Genomic DNA, 15,909 nt, shown 5'->3' with positions numbered 1-15,909 from the left:
ATTCTAACAAACATTTAAAGAAATATCAATATTCCATAATCTCTTTCATAAGATAGAGCAAAGAATACTTCCTCACTCATTCTGAGGCCAGCATTATCCTAATACCAAAACCAGACAAAGACATCACAAGAAAAGAACATGACAGACCAATATTGTTCATGAACACAGATGCAAAAATCCTCACCAAAATATTAGTAAATCAAATCCAAAAAAATAAAGTATTATACACCATGACCAAGAGAGATACACCATGACCAAGTGAGACTTAGCCCCAGTATTCAAGGCTGGTTCAACACTCAAAAATCAACTAAAGGAATCCACCATCAACAGGCTAAAGAAAAATCAAATGAACATATCAGTAGAAGCAGAAAAATTATTTAACACCTATTCAGGATAAAAACTCAGCAAACTAAGAAACTTCAACTTAATAAAGAACATCTACAAAAACCTACAGTTCACATCATACTTAGTGCTATGAGAAACTCAAAGCTTTCCCACTAAGATCAAGAATGGGGCAGGGATGTCCCCTCTCACAACTACTTTTCAACATCGTACTGGAAGTCATCACCAATGCAGTAAGGAAAGGAAATAAAATGTTAAGAAGGAAGAAACAAAACTTTGTTCGTAGATGACATGATTGTCTATGCAGAAGATCCTAAAATATTTCTCTGGTTCAATCCAAACAATGGAATATTATTATTCAGTGGTGCAAAGACATGAGCGATCTTTTCAAACATGAAAGCATACAGAGGACATTTAAATGCTTGTTACTATGGAAATACACCAACCTGAAAAGGCTACATACTATGCGATTCTAACTATATAACATATGGAAAAGGCAAAACTATGGAGAAAACAAAAAGATCAGTGGTTGCAGGGGTTAGTGGGGAGGAGAAATGAATGGGCAGAGCACAGAGGATTTTTAGGGCAGTGAAACTATTTTATATGCTACTATAATGGTAGATACATGTTGTTATACTTCTGTCTAAACCTGTAGGATGTATACCACCAAGAGTGAATGAACCCTAATGTAAGTTTTGGACCGCAGGTGCATCTTAGCTTGGCTGATACAACAAAATACCACAGACCAGATGGTGTGAACAACAGACATTTATTTCTCACAGTTCTAGAGGCTGGGAAGTCCAAGATCAAGGTGCTGGCAGATTCGACCCTAGGTGGGAGCCCTTTTCATGGGCTTGCATCCTGACATGGCAGGAGAAGAGTGAGCTCTGATTTCTGCCCTTTATAAGGACAACAATCCCATCATGGGGTCATCACCCTCATGACCTCATCTAAACCTAATTACCTCCAAAGACTCCACCTCCAAATACTACTACATTGATTGAGGAGCAGGGTTTCAATATATGAATTTGGGGGAAACACATTCAGTCTGTAACAGGGTAATAAAGAATGATCTTGCTGTACCCACATGCTGGACTGGATGGTAACCTCATCAAACCAGAAATTCCAGTAGAATCACATTAATACAATGAAAAAACAGGTGTGCGCATATGCATGTGTGCGCACACACATACACACACACATACACAAGGTGGACAGGGAGCATTGTTTCTTAAAATTGCTTCTTTTCTTTTGAAATTTTCTGAAGTCAAAATTTTTTTGTCAGACAGTACATACTACCCCGAAAATTCGTGACTTTATATTATTTCTCTCTCACATACACGTACAATATAAGTAAGGAATTAGTGAAAGCACCGCTTCATCCTGGACTGAAAGTAAAAAGTTCTAAATACTTTTAAGCTTTTATCCAAAGGCTAATCGTTTTTTAAGGGTATGTGTGCAAAGACACTGTTTGGAAAAAAAAAAATGTACACTAACTTAGATGGGCTATTTAGTGTATCACACTAAAGATGATTAATACTCAAAAGAATCCTTCCTGACAACTGGAAAAATATCCTGAAAGACAAAATAAAGATGGCCAGAAATCCTTTTTCCTTGAGGACGAGATTGGAAACCTATTTTGTGAACCACCTGAAAAAAACTATCAACCCCTGCAGAATTGTTTTCCGAACAGAGAGCCCACAAGGGGAGTTCTGAGAGAAAGTTCTGAGGCTGTCAGTGTCTTTGGCTCCTCTACACCATGGAGGTCAGCAGCACAAGAGTTGATAGGAAACCATCAGCTAGTGAGAAGTGAAGGATTAATAATGCTTGGCTTTGAGGTTTTGAAACGAGCTTTGCAGGCTCCCAGAATTTCTACAGTTCCTAACAGAAGAGAAGCAAAACCTGGTTGAAGTCAACTTGTGGAATCTGCAGGTAAGGATCAGAATTTCCTGCCACTCCTACTATTGAAGCAGCACAGTATATTAAGTCAAAAAAGAGCAGCACCGGTTTTGTGTGCCACAGGCAACAGATTTCTCTTGAAGCCTAAACGCCAGTGTGTTTCGAGGGGGCGAATCCAACTTTTAACATTCCAAGTAAACCATTTAAAACCAGAAGTGTTTTTCTAAGAGGCTAGAGAGGTGTCTGCCTAATCTAGAATTTAAATTCCCACTACACTAAATCTACACTTTAAAAGATGTTCATTCAATTCAATGTCATGTATCCCTATCCAATAGGTTTTCATATTTTTTCCCCTTAAAAAATGCTGATAACAGAAGTTCATGGTAATAATTACTTCTAGGATGTATATTGCCTGTGAGATCCTTTTTCTAAGTCTGTTTTCAGCCTAAAAATAGTAAAAAAAGAAAAAGAAAAGAAAAAGAAAACTTATACTGAAATCTTGTTTGCACAATCAACTCTAATGACTGGTTTACACTAACAAAACTAGGAAAATAGTATATCTATAGAGTTTGTATAATAAATAAAATGTAAGCACAAAGTGTTTCAATACATAAATAGAAGCCTTTACACATCCAAAATATGGTACATATATATAAAATATATCTAAAATTTAATGAGATACTACAAACTACTATAATTATCATTATAAATTACATATATATTTCAATATAGAAATATATTCTCTCTAGTATTTTAAATTTTAGAGATAACTTGAATGGTGGTGTTAGGGAGAATAATTTTATATACTGAGCTTCTTAATAATTCATTGTTATTAGTAATTCAATGAAAGTGTATAACTGTGATAATATGAGTAACTTCTTAATTATGGCAAAAGTACTGGCTAAAGGAATATAAATATAGGATGCTATTTCTGTATAGGCAGGTAATACTGAAAATAAATAGGAAGACAACATATTTCCCTATGGGCCAAATAGCAGGGTTTCTATAAAGGCAAATTACTAAGTTACCATCCCATTTCATTACTTGCAGAAACTACTTTAGAAGCATTCTTCCAGGGCAAAAATATATTTTGATGGGTCTCAAAAGCTAATATATCTACTGTTTCCCCATATTTCAAAGTCTGTATGATAAGTTAATCTCCACTTTAGACACTTTAAAACATGGTCTTTATAAAGTTGGATTCGCTAGTAACTTAGGGGTAATGAAAGACAACTGAAGGCATTTATTCTGCTATTCAAATAAAGGTGGGGACAAGTTACAATGAAGCTCAATAAGACTTTACTAGGTAAGGGCTAAAGGGTAGGAGTCCACTACTTAATCCATATCGGCGCTTGCCTATTTTATCATTTTGCTCAGCTGCATCAGTTATTGAAGGAGAAGTTTTTAAATTACTGGGTTACTTAATGAGAAACTTTAGATAATGTTTAAGTGGCTTGAGAAAATCCATTCTTTCTGAAAGTTGATGTATAGTATTTTTATCTATTATTATGTTGGGGGATTTCTTAAGTCCTTGGGCTAATTTCTCATTCTCCTCAAATTCATATAAACTTTTCAATAAAGAGTACACAGTGAGTTAAAATCTCTTACAATTGTACGTACTTTCAGAAAGTATATTTCTTCCTTCAGCTAATTAGGAAATTAGTTTACAAATATAAAATATAATCTTCCATTAACATCTTATTCCCATATATTCCATGGCCTATAATCACCAGGACATAGCATTTTTGTTTCAAATTTTATCTTCTAAATCCTCCAATTTTGGGGGGGGTGTAAATATACAGTCTGATTAAAATGTGTACACATATTAAATATAGAGAGTATATGACAACTTAATTGCTACTGATCCACTGATACTTATTTTCAGTTTCTTCTTTTTGGATTCTTTGTTCTTCTCGGTGATTAGCTGCAGTCCAGAATGTTATTTTTTTGAGCACTTGTTGCAGAAGTTTAGGAGGTAATAAAGATATCTGACTTTCTAAAACTATAGCATTTTTACCAATGCAGTCTAGGCATGACCTGTAAATAAAATATTACAGAATTATTAGTTTTTGAATCTGAACTTATAAAATATTTATAGGTAAGTATTCTTAAAAAATTATTATAAAATTGTTACATGATAACATATTTCCTCTGTATTGTTTGGAACATGATAGGATACATGTTCTTCCCAGAGCACCACAATAATTGTATATTTTTATAGCCTCAAGGCCAATCTGACCAAAAGCCCATGGAAACAGAAATTTCAACTTACTATGCACCATGCATAATGTTATTTAAACAGAAAAGATTCAGATTTAATTTCAAAGCATGTTAGTCTGTAGCAGATCATTTTTCATTTATCCTCCTAGTCCAATAACCACTTACTCTTCTCTGAGAACTGTCTTTTTCTTCCATTGCCCCAAGATGAAGCATCTAACATCCATTTTGACGCCAAGTGACCTGGTCCTCCCCCCCCCCCCCCACACTGTAACTCACTTCACTGGCACATGTGACTTAGTGACTGACACTGACCCCGAGAGAGCAGGTCTGAAGAGAGGAATGGAACAGCAATGCAGAAAGAGCCAATGAGAGCCCACCTGAGGTTCTCCCGTCCTGGGAGTCTGGGTGGTCATTTTTCCCCTCTGATTCCACTACCTCGTAGAATCCTTCCTATTTGGAAGGATTCCAACTCCCTTTTTATCTTAAGCTACTTTGAAGAATGTGTTGCATTTTAAAACCGAAAGAAACTTGATGAGCTATCAAAAAACCATCTATTGCAACTGATAAGCTTTAAATCAAACAGGGAAGCAAATCTTTTTTAAAAGTTTTAAAAATAAATTCACTTGATTCTGCTGTACTTAATCTCAGTTGTCATTTTTACAAGGATTTAGATATTTATATCTTCCATACTTTCAGGAAGACTTTTCTGTCTGTGAAAACTCTAAGCAAGGAGAGTGAAAACGCTGTACACAGACACGGGAGATGTGCAGGTGAATGACACCAATCTTACACTTGATGTAAGTTTAACTCTGCGGCTATGTTAACACAATAGCTCCTGTGTCCCTTCCACCAGGGAGAAGGGACAAGTCAGATGAGGAGATGGACTCTGTCATTGCTATTCATTCACCGATTCAACAAATATTTATTCGTGTGCACTATTTAGGAGCTTATTTAGGAGCAGGAAATCCAATACTGAGAAAAATCCTATTTCGGCTTTCAGGCAGATTACAATTTAGTGAGGATAAGCAATGTTGAGACTGGGATAACATGAAATGACCTTGACAGGTACAGGGTTCTAGGGGAACGAGACAGGGAGAATAGCGAAGACAACCACAGCAAGCCAGGGAAACCTTCCAGATGGGATGTCCAAGCCGAGACCTTGAGAGTCTCAACAAATTATTCATGATAGAGGACACACACCTGCAAAGCCCTAGAAATGAGATATAAGATTTATTCCAGAAACTGGAACTGAGTGGTTCAAATATAGCTAGAGAATGGCGAGAGCGAGACATGGCGGGAAATGAGGTAGAGAGACAGGTGGAGGCCCTGAACACCACAGTAAGGAATGTGCGGTTTGCCTAAGGCAGTGGGAGCCACTGAGTGATCATCACAGTATGAAATGTGCACGTGCCTTGATCCACCAACAGCCCTTCTAGGAGTTTCTCCTGAGGAGACATGCAAGTTTTCCAAAAGCATATACAGGAATATGACAACACAAAATTTCTAATAATAGCCCCCAATTGAGATATCCTAAATAAATATCAATACACTAGTAAAGAAATTGTACTTCTATGAAACAGAACACTGGACAGCCATTACGAACATAAATATCGGTCTATAAATCACTGAATGATTATATGTTTACATGACAGATACCCACAGTACGAGTCTCAAAAGCAGATTATAAACAGGATGCATACTTTGACCCTTTAGACACACATGCACACGTGAGCACACACATGCATATGTATACTGCTCTCAAGGTTCCAGTGGCCTCTTAGCATGGTTAAAACCACAACAGTGTTCATTTTAAAGTATGGAAGGATAAACAGTAAACTCTTAACAAAGATCATTGTGGACGATGGCTCAAAGGTGATTTTTTTTTTACCATATACCTTTCATACTGTGTGAGTTTTCTTGGTAAATACATCTTATTTTTTTATCAGAATAAGCACCAGTGGTATTTCATCCTAAACCTATATAGGTATCCAAATGTACGATGAGCATGATCCCACAAATACATTAGATCAGACAAGTATCTTGAGATGAGGAGCCTCTGCGGCAAATTCCTATTTGTTTCCACTGCCTCAACACAGTAGGTGCCAAACGCCTTCTGACTTAAATTTAAAATTTAAATAGAATTTAAAATAATTTAAAATAAAAGGAATCCTTTATTATTAAATAATTTAAAATAAAAAGATTGCTCTGGCTACACTGTGGGCCACTGGTTGTGGTGAATACACCTCAACGCAAGAATACCACTAAATTCCTGCTATGGTCAACGGGTTTTTTGGTTTTTGTTTTTAATTCAAGTTCTGATGCATCAACATGAGCCCAGCATGAAAAGGGTGTGAAAGGGTGTGTACGCATTCGCAGAAGCACTGTGCTAGGGGCAAAGGGTGACACCAAGAAGCCTGACTGATAGTCACACTCAGTCCCAACCCCAAACACAAGCCCATCCAGTCTGTGCTGTGCCTTTCTCTCATTTCTATGCTGGTCCACCTTCCCCATCATTGTTTATCTTTCCTTCCAAACTCTGTGCTTTTTAGAACACCAGCTGTGTCCGCAAACACCTCCGCTTCCTCTGACTTCCTGCCCTTGCTTTAACTGAAATCTAAGAAAAGTGCGTAGCCTGCAGCCTTCTTGAGAAAAGAGTGCCGCTTCTCCCGCGTCTCCGTTAACACGGTCCAGGAGCTACTCGAGTATTTGTTGTCACTCCAGGCTGCTGTCATTTCACCTGCAGGTGGTGCACCCTCCCCCCCCCCCACCCCCCCCAACCCCCCACCCCTGTTGTTGAGAACTTTGTGTGGAAAACTCTTTTGAGTCTTTATAACCTCACTCAGGACAGTTGTGCCTCTAAAACCTTCCACTTCCAGATTCTCCTCTAGGAGGGACCAGAAGCCTTACATCCTTTTCCTATGCGCACTCCCTTCGCTCTTCCCAGTTCTCCAGACAGTAAGTCCCCTCTGTTCTCAGCTTCCTTTCCTTCCCAGCCCGGCCCATCTGCACTTCATTCTCTTGCCAGAAACTTTCATCCCCGTCTCTGCTGTCCCTCTGTTACATCACCCTGGCTAAACTCCAGCCATGGGAGAATTCAGTCAGCCAGCTCCTTTCTGCAGCAGCCACCTGCTCGGTGCGGCTGGAGAAAACCAGCTTCTGCAGACAGGGCCCATCCCTTCAGTTCTCCGAGGTCTCAGCTGAGCCCCCTGAGTGTTCGGCAGTGCTGTGTGATACAGCCCCAGTCGGCATCTTCTCAAAGCCACTGCAGCAGTGATTTCAAATCTTCTCCACTCCTAAGTCCATGTCCTCACCTCTCCTCTTTCTTACCTTGCTACCAACTACGCTTTCTCAGTGCTTTGCCCCCCAGCCAACAAATTCATCTGCCTCTACATCTCTACTTTCTTCATTATGTAAAAAGTATTTTTGCTCTACTCAACGACTAATTCAATTACCTGTTCACTAAAACCCACCTCCTCGAGACCTTGCTGCACCAATTTTTCCTTCATTTTCTTGTGTTTTTTTTTCTAAGTTTATTTTTATTTATTTTGAGAGAGATAGACAGCAAGCTAGGGAGGAGCAGAGAGGGGGGAGTAGGAATCCCAAGCAGGCTCAGTGCTGTGAGCGCAGATCTCAGTACGGGGCTTGAACTCACCAACTCTGAGATCATGACCTGAGCCAAAGTCAAGAGTCAGAGGTTAAACCTACTGAGCCACCCAGGCGCCCCATTTTCTTGTGTTTCCAACAGCTGGTTCTTCTCCTCAGCGTATAAATAAATATAGTTTCAACAGTGAGAGGGTTGGGGTAGTAGAAAGTCCACATATAACTTTTGACTCTCCCCAAATTTAATTGCTAATAGCCTACTGTTGATAGGAAACCTTACAGATGACATAGTCAATTAACATCTATTTTTGTATGTATAACATCTAATTTGTAATATTAACATCTCATTCCTCTGCTCCAAATTAGTCAATGCTTCTTGATCTACTAGATAATGTAAACTTATCTTCATGAAACACAAGGCTCTGGGTGATATATGGTTGCTGATTTCTTGTCCAACTCCCTACCTCATATGTTTGTCTCAGGAATATTCAGGAATTCAGTTTCCAGAACATACCGCACTTGCATATCTTGTACTAACCCCCATGCACTGCTTGTTCATAGCAAATTGTCTCGAACCCTCCCTCTTACGCAAAGACTCCCCTAACCTTCACCATCTTAACCACGTGGACAGAGGGCCTTCTCTTCCACGAGTCTCATTAACTTCGTATATGTTACTCTTAAAGCAACATTATTTTTCTTTTATAGTTGTTGAAACCCTGCCTTCTGTATTATTAGCAATTCAAGGGAAAGATCATGACTTTTCATTTTATAGCACAGGGCCTGCCCATGGTAGGCACTCCAATACTATATTTTTTGATCCTTGTATATAAGGAACTTGCAATCTACTTTGGGAAAGTAGTTCTGTTCACAGTAAAAGGTAAGTAACAATACAAGGCAGTATAATCATTACATCAGCAACTTCCAAACTCTGCCTGCACATTAGAATTATCCTGGGGTCTTTCAACAATTCCTAAGTTCAGGCCACACCCCAGATCAATTAAATCATAACATGTGGGCATGGAACACAGGCATCAATACTTTTTGAGGTTCCCTATGAGATTCTAATGTGCAGTAACAGAAGGAACCACTGAAATAAGAGAAGGAGCAGTTATGAAAGATATTAGGATGGTCCAGTTTGAGCCGGTCCAATGGTTTTGAAGTGGTCCAAGTTGTAGAACGTCTAGAAGTTACAGCCTACTCCTTGACATCCAACACATATGTCTCTCTCATGTGCCTTCACCCGTGTTATTCCTCCTGCATAAAACACCACACTTGTTCATTGGGCCACTTCCATTTCGCTCGGAACCTTCCTCCTGACTCTCAGAGCCAGGGGCTTCTTCCCCAATCTTCCAACTATCCCTCGTATATACTCCTTTTAAAGCAAGAATAGGGGCACCTGGGTGGCTCAGTCGGTTAAGCATCCGACTTCAGCTCAGGTCATGATCTCACAGTCTGTGAGTTCAAGCCCCGCGTCAGGCTCTGTGCTGACAGCTCAGAGCCTGGAGCCTGCTTTGGATTCTGTGTCTGCCCCAACCCTGCTCATGTTCTGTCTCTCTCTGTCTCAAAAAATAAATACAAACATTAAAAAAAAATTTAAGGGGCACCTGGGTGGCGCAGTCGGTTAAGCGTCCGACTTCAGCCAGGTCACGATCTCGCGGTCTGTGAGTTCGAGCCCCGCATCGGGCTCTGGGCTGATGGCTCAGAGCCTGGAGCCTGTTTCCGATTCTGTGTCTCCCTCTCTCTCTGCCCCTCCCCTGTTCATGGTCTGTCTCTCTCTGTCCCAAAAATAAATAAACGTTGAAAAAAAAATGTTTTAAAAAAAATTTAAAGCAAGAATATTCGAGGGGTGCCTGGGTGGCTCAGTCAGTTAAGGATTCAACCCTTGATTTTGGCTCAGGTCATGATACCACAGTTCACGGGTTCAAACCTCGAGTCAGGCTCTGCTCTGAGTGTGGATTCTCTCTCTCTCCCTCTCTCTCTGCCTCTCCCACAGCTCACATACTCTCTTTCTCTCTCAAAATAAATTTAAATAAATAAATAAATAAATAAATAAATAAATAAGCAAGCAAGCGTGTGTGAATTAAGACACCACGTCACACCATCAACTTAATAACAGATTTGGTGTTAAAAAAGAAATTCTACTGGGGCGCCTGGGTGGCGCAGTCGGTTGAGCGTCCGACTTCAGCCAGGTCACGATCTCGCGGTTCGTGAGTTCGAGCCCCGCGTCAGGCTCTGGGCTGATGGCTCCGAGCCTGGAGCCTGTTTCCAATTCTGTGTCTCCCTCTCTCTCTGCCCCTCCCCCGTTCATGCTCTGTCTCTCTCTGTCCCAAAAATAAATAAAAAACGTTGAAAAAAAAATTTTTTTTTAAATAAAAAAAAAGAAATTCTACTTAAGTAAATGCATATATATGTATGTGTGTCTATTATTGGACACACTGATTTCCTAAGAGTTAAAATATGAAAAACTTCAGACTTAAATCAAGGAAATACAGTGTGTTTAATACTTCTATATGAACTAAATGTGATTTTATGCACAAAATAAAAATGATTATACTGCATATTTTAATTTTTAAAAATCACATTGGTGTATGGTTCACTATTACAAATTTGACTATACTTTTTGGAAGATGTAAATATTTTATTAAGTTCAAATCCTAATCTACCTGAAAAATTATAATGCTTCCCAAAAAGGAAGACGAAAGAAATTATCCTATATTAATAGCATTATAAATATGTATATATAATTAAAATACTTACCTGAGTAGTGAATAGGGCTGTGTTTGAAAAATCAGTAAATCATTACAGTGGCCCTAATCAACATAAAAAAAAAGAATTATAAAGGTGTTCAAAATAATAAAATTGCATTAATAATTATTTTCTTTTTGTAAATGTAACAGAGATTACTTAAAGCAGCAAAAAAATCTCCCTGTAGCTATTTACTCACACACACACACACACACACACACACACACACACAACCATACATATAAACACCTGCTATCCACACAAACTTTGGGTACATTGCTACCTTTTTTCAGCGACCAAATTTTTACCTAACCACAACCTATACAACTGCAAATTTAAAACTCAGAAACATGTTTTTCTCTTAGAACAGTGAGTTCAAAATGAGAAAAGTAGTGGTTTTCAAGATTTTTTGGTTTTTAAGCAGAACTTTTCTCTTCCAAATGACTCTTATTTTAAGATCTCTTTCTCTTGTCTCTCTTTCGCAAAGGGTCCCATCTGGAAATCTCAGATCCAGAAGATTTTTTGAATAATGATTCTTTCATCTGAAAGTAATGTGGAAGAGTCGGCAGAAAATGTCCCTAATCCTTTCAAATAAGTCTTTAGAATTCCATAATTTATGATGATTTTAATCAGAATTCCTGTTTTAATGATAAACTCTGTATGCTACCGATTTCTAGTGCCAAGAAAAAGAAGACAAACCACAAAGTTTATTTTTTAATTAAATGCCAAGTCGTGGTTTTGATCTTTTGTTGAAGCACTGAATTCTTAGCCAAAAAGTTCTAAAACTTCCAATATACATAACGTTCAAATTGGAGGCCCTAAAACTGCAAACTCAGCCAACCCCCCTGGAGAGAAACCAGCTCATTTCAGGGTTTGCCACTGGGCAGGTGCAGGTCCAGAGAGAACTAGTCTGAAGAGATATCCACCAGAGAGCTGGCACCAATTTGGCTGATTCTGGCCGGAGCACACTCTCCCTGATGGCTCCAAGTCCCTCGATTCCCAAATGTCCTATATAAACCAGAGCAACCAATGCCCAACTCCTGTCCCAACACAGCACAGTATGAGCATGGCCACCTCGCTCTGAACTTCCCGAGGTGCTAGGAGTGAAAGAACAACACTCTCCAAATGCTATTCATTTATTTCTTTGGCCTTAGTTTTATCAGATTTTAAAATGACAATGCTTTAATCTTAAAATTAAAATGAGTGAAGCAGTGGCAAAAGACACATAAAGTAGAGAGAAAATACACTTAAAAATTTCAAACTAGTTTCCTCTTGACAGGAGAAGCTAGCATTGATGTTCTAGTTACCGAGGGAGGTAGTAAATTTCATGGGTACTTATTACTCTACTTAGTTTACGTATACATTATATCCATTCTTATAAAATATCAACTATACCTTACAAATCTTTTAATTCAATAAAATTATAAACATCCATACTATGGTGAGACTCAAACAGAAAGGGAAGAGTCATCCTTTAAAAGGTCTTCTTAATAATTTGACCAATGAGATTCTCTCTCTCCTTTAGAAATAAATTAACATTAAAAAATTTTTTTAAAAAAACAAAGGGGTGTATGGGTGGCTCAGTCTGTTAAGCGTCCAACTTCGGCTCAGGTCACGATCTCACAGTTCAGGGGTTCGAGCCCTGCATCAGGCTCTGTGCTGACAGCTCAGAGCCTGGACCCTGCTTCAGATTCTGTGTCTCCCTCTCTCTCTCTCTCTCTTTCTCTGACTCTCCCCCATTCACACACTGTCTCTCCCTCCTTCAAAAATAAATTAACATTAAAAAAAATTTTTAATTAAAAAAATATGTGTCGGGCTCTGTGCTGACAGCTCAGAGCCTGGAGTCTGCTTCAGATTCTGTGTCTTTCTCTCTGCCTCTCCCCTGCTTGTACTCTGTCTTCCTCTCTCTCTCTAAAATAAATAAACATTAAAAATTTTTAAAAATAAAAAAATAAAAATAAAAAAATAACTTGGCTAATGAGGTTAATAGGCCTATTTCGATTTATAGACTCAAAATATCCTCAAATGCTTCACAAAAGCCACTCATTCTGAAGATTAGTCACACCACAGAATAACATTTCATGTTCTTCCATATTTTGCAATGTGGGAACATCAACAATCTTGTTAAATAGCCATTTAGTTTAAATAACAAAACTACTCAGAGGAAATATTTAGATAGGAAATTTTCTTACTGTATCCAAGGAAAGTAAATCATCTTTGCTCCCACCAAATACCATTATTTCATTTTCTTTCCCCAAACAGGCTGTATGCCATAACCTATAGTTGAAAATTATAAGGAGAGTAAAATACTATGAAGAAAGAAACCATATGTTACATATAAATCAATTTTAAATTGCACACTTTCACATTTAATCTATTTCAAAATGGGCATGATTGAACTTGAACTTTGGCATATCCTAAAAGAGGTTAGATTTTGAAGATTCCTCGAGAATCACTAAAAGATTAGATCCTCATCAAATCATGTCAATTAAGATGACTCCCCCACCCAATAATTCTTTTCTGTTATACCCCCCCCCAACCTTTTCCTAGCCTCTTTATCTCATAGATATTCTCACTGAAATAAATTAGTTAGAAAGGAACTGATCATCCTGTTGCTAAATGGACACTTTCCCCAATTTTCTTAGGACTCTCCGCCATGTTACTGTTTTCATCATTTTTTACTTTTCTTTCCTGTTCTCTGTTCCCATCATCTGACAAACCCAACTTGGCATTCCCTTCACATTTAGACTGTCATACTACTTATCACTCTGAGTACAAAATACCATAACATGTTCTTCGTTTTTCTGTCTCTAATCTCTCTCAGCTACATTTAGCTGATTAATAACATTTTTCAAATGTTTTTAACCATGGACATGTCCTGATCAGGAAGCATCTGTGCCATTTTTCTTAGCCTAATATTCATAACCAATAGCTATTTTTTCCCACAAGTTTTAATTATTGGCCCCTCCCCCCTGCAGTGAACCCTCTACTTCATCCAAGTTCATTTATTTTCATCCCCTAAGAGAAAAGTTTACCTATCTCTAGGCTTTTGCTCACCCCATTTCTTATGCTTAGGATGATAAATCATTCTTGCAGTGCCTTAAACACGGGCTCAAAATCCCCAGGAAGTGTTCCAAATACCCAAACTAACTGCCTGTTACCTTCTCTGGTCAGCACCTTTCAACATTTATGTACACATTTTATAATCTTCTGACTTATATTTGAAGATAAACTGCCCTATACACTCCTTTAATTCTTTGATGTGTGGGTCTTCTAAAGGTCCACACATGAGGTCCTTAGGTCAAATCTTGGCAGTGGTGTGCTGGAAGTGGCTTAGCAGCTAGTTGAAACCAACTGTGCCTATCCCTCTTCCAATCCATGTTCAGTGCCATCACGCTGGTAGCTTGAAACTGGCCATGATGGAAACCAGAAAATGCTACAAAGCTGGGCTTTTTGGTTTTACTTTTCCTGGAGAGCAGCTGTTAACCCTTTACCAGCACACTGCTGGAACCTGGGTAATCTAATTTTATGCTTCTCTTCAAAAATGCCTAAACACTGTGTTCTGCACACAGAAGGTGCTCCAAAACTCTTGATTAACAAAAGCAAGTACAAAAACCAGCATTACATATTCAATTATTAAATAAACAAGTTATTTCATAAGAGTAGAGCATCTAATGTTCTTTTTGAAATGGTCTGATAGCTCATAGTCATCTCCAATTTCACAGTATTTACAAAGAATAATCTTAAGTTTTGTAAAATTCAAGATTTCTGGGAGCTCTAACTCTCAGGAAAAAAAAGTACACATAAATTTCTCAATTTTAGAAGCTAAATCAAGAAATTTACAAAGTCATCGCTTTGACTCTTAGAGAATTTTGATGACTTTTCTTAATAGACCAAATTGCTGCAGCAAAAGACATCCCAAACAATTACATATTACCCCTTATTATCACATAACTTATTTTTAGTACATTAATACTTTTCACTTAACTTTAGCAAGTGCAAACAGTAGGGTTATGCACAATTTGTTAAATCAAATACTTTCTTCACACAATCACTCACACATTCAAGGACAGTTGCACTCGGGACCCAGGATAGAACTGAGCCATAAGAGATTTTATTTAGGAAACACTCTGCCCAATTCTCCAACTTACATGTTAGAACATAAATTGACATAAATCTTCATCAACACCCAGATTATATTGTGGGGTCGGGGATGGGGACTGGATAAAGGAAATGGAATATAAGGAATGCTTAATTTCCAGGAGAGAAGGCCATGTGTAACCTCGGCAACAGTCATGGGACCCAACAGTAAGTACCTAAGGCTCTATAAGCCAATACTTTATTGGACTTCTTTCACAGACACATTTAAAAAGGGGTCCTTGTTGACAGCCACTAACACAGGCAATTAGATACGGCTTTGTACTTGGCCTTTCACTCAAGCGTTGCTCTAACCACAGTGAGACCTGGAGGAGAGGGTGGTACACTGTGGAACAGTGGTTCTCAACCAAGGGTGATTTTTGCCCCCACGGGACATTTGATAGTATCTGCAATGTTTTTGACTGTCACAACTCCAGGTGGGTGGGTGGGTGGGTGGGGGAATACTATTGGCATCTAGTGGGTAAAGGCCAAAAATGCTGCTAGACATCTTACACTGCAAAGGACTAATGACAAAGAATAACTTGGTCCAAAATGTCAGTGGTGCCGAGGTTGAGAAATCCTGCATAGAATTACAAGAGGAGAATTGGGCCATTCACATTTTAAAGTATAACTTGGAACAGTTTGCACAAAAAGTATTCAGATGTTAAGTAAACTCTCACTCATAAAAATTAGTATACATCCACATATATATGTTCTCCTTACACTAAACTGTATCCTCCTCACCTCATACCTGAAGATAGATCTGCCTCTGTCTTATCTGCCTTAGGGAAACTCTGGCCTGGACTTCATCATCGAAGAACACTGGAAAGCCTTTCCTGCCTTGATTTTGGTGACATCTAGCTTGCAACCTGATGTTTTGTCTACAGACTGATAGTTTATGTCCTCTCACAGCTGTTCTAAACTTATCACCTAAACATTCTAATAAAGCATATTATTTACATGACA

At 38.4% G+C, this 15,909-nt stretch overlaps 1 protein-coding gene and 1 long non-coding RNA gene across 6 annotated transcripts in view; one reads left to right on the top strand and one right to left on the bottom strand.

Moving 5' to 3' along the window:
• LOC109500826 overlaps positions 1–15,909 on the top strand; it is a 19,578-nt gene extending 3,669 nt beyond the window's left edge. Inside the window, exons 1-4 of one of the 2 annotated variants that reach the window (XR_006599571.1) lie at positions 2,142–2,274; positions 5,158–5,258; positions 15,069–15,114; positions 15,731–15,909. This is a non-coding gene — a long non-coding RNA (uncharacterized LOC109500826). Of the gene's footprint in view, positions 1–2,141; positions 2,275–5,157; positions 5,259–15,068; positions 15,115–15,730 lie in introns of those variants that run through there. The other variant, XR_006599572.1, reaches the window with a different exon arrangement.
• KLHDC1 (kelch domain containing 1) overlaps positions 1,093–15,909 on the bottom strand; it is a 54,890-nt gene continuing 40,073 nt past the window's right edge. For all 4 annotated transcript variants that reach the window (XM_019832983.3, XM_003987618.5, XM_045059888.1 and 1 more), the window contains 3 exons: positions 12,999–13,083; positions 10,819–10,871; positions 1,093–4,278 (listed from right to left, as the gene is read on the bottom strand). In XM_019832983.3, the coding sequence (XP_019688542.2) occupies positions 4,092–4,278; positions 10,819–10,871; positions 12,999–13,083 (325 nt within the window). In that variant the 3' untranslated portion in view covers positions 1,093–4,091. The remainder of the gene's footprint in view (positions 4,279–10,818; positions 10,872–12,998; positions 13,084–15,909) is intronic.

Source organism: Felis catus, chromosome B3 (genome assembly GCF_018350175.1).
Source record: "Felis catus isolate Fca126 chromosome B3, F.catus_Fca126_mat1.0, whole genome shotgun sequence".
Lineage (NCBI taxonomy): Eukaryota > Metazoa > Chordata > Mammalia > Carnivora > Felidae > Felis > Felis catus.
Note: the sequence above shows the minus strand (reverse complement) of the source record. Positions and strands in the feature narration are given on the sequence as shown.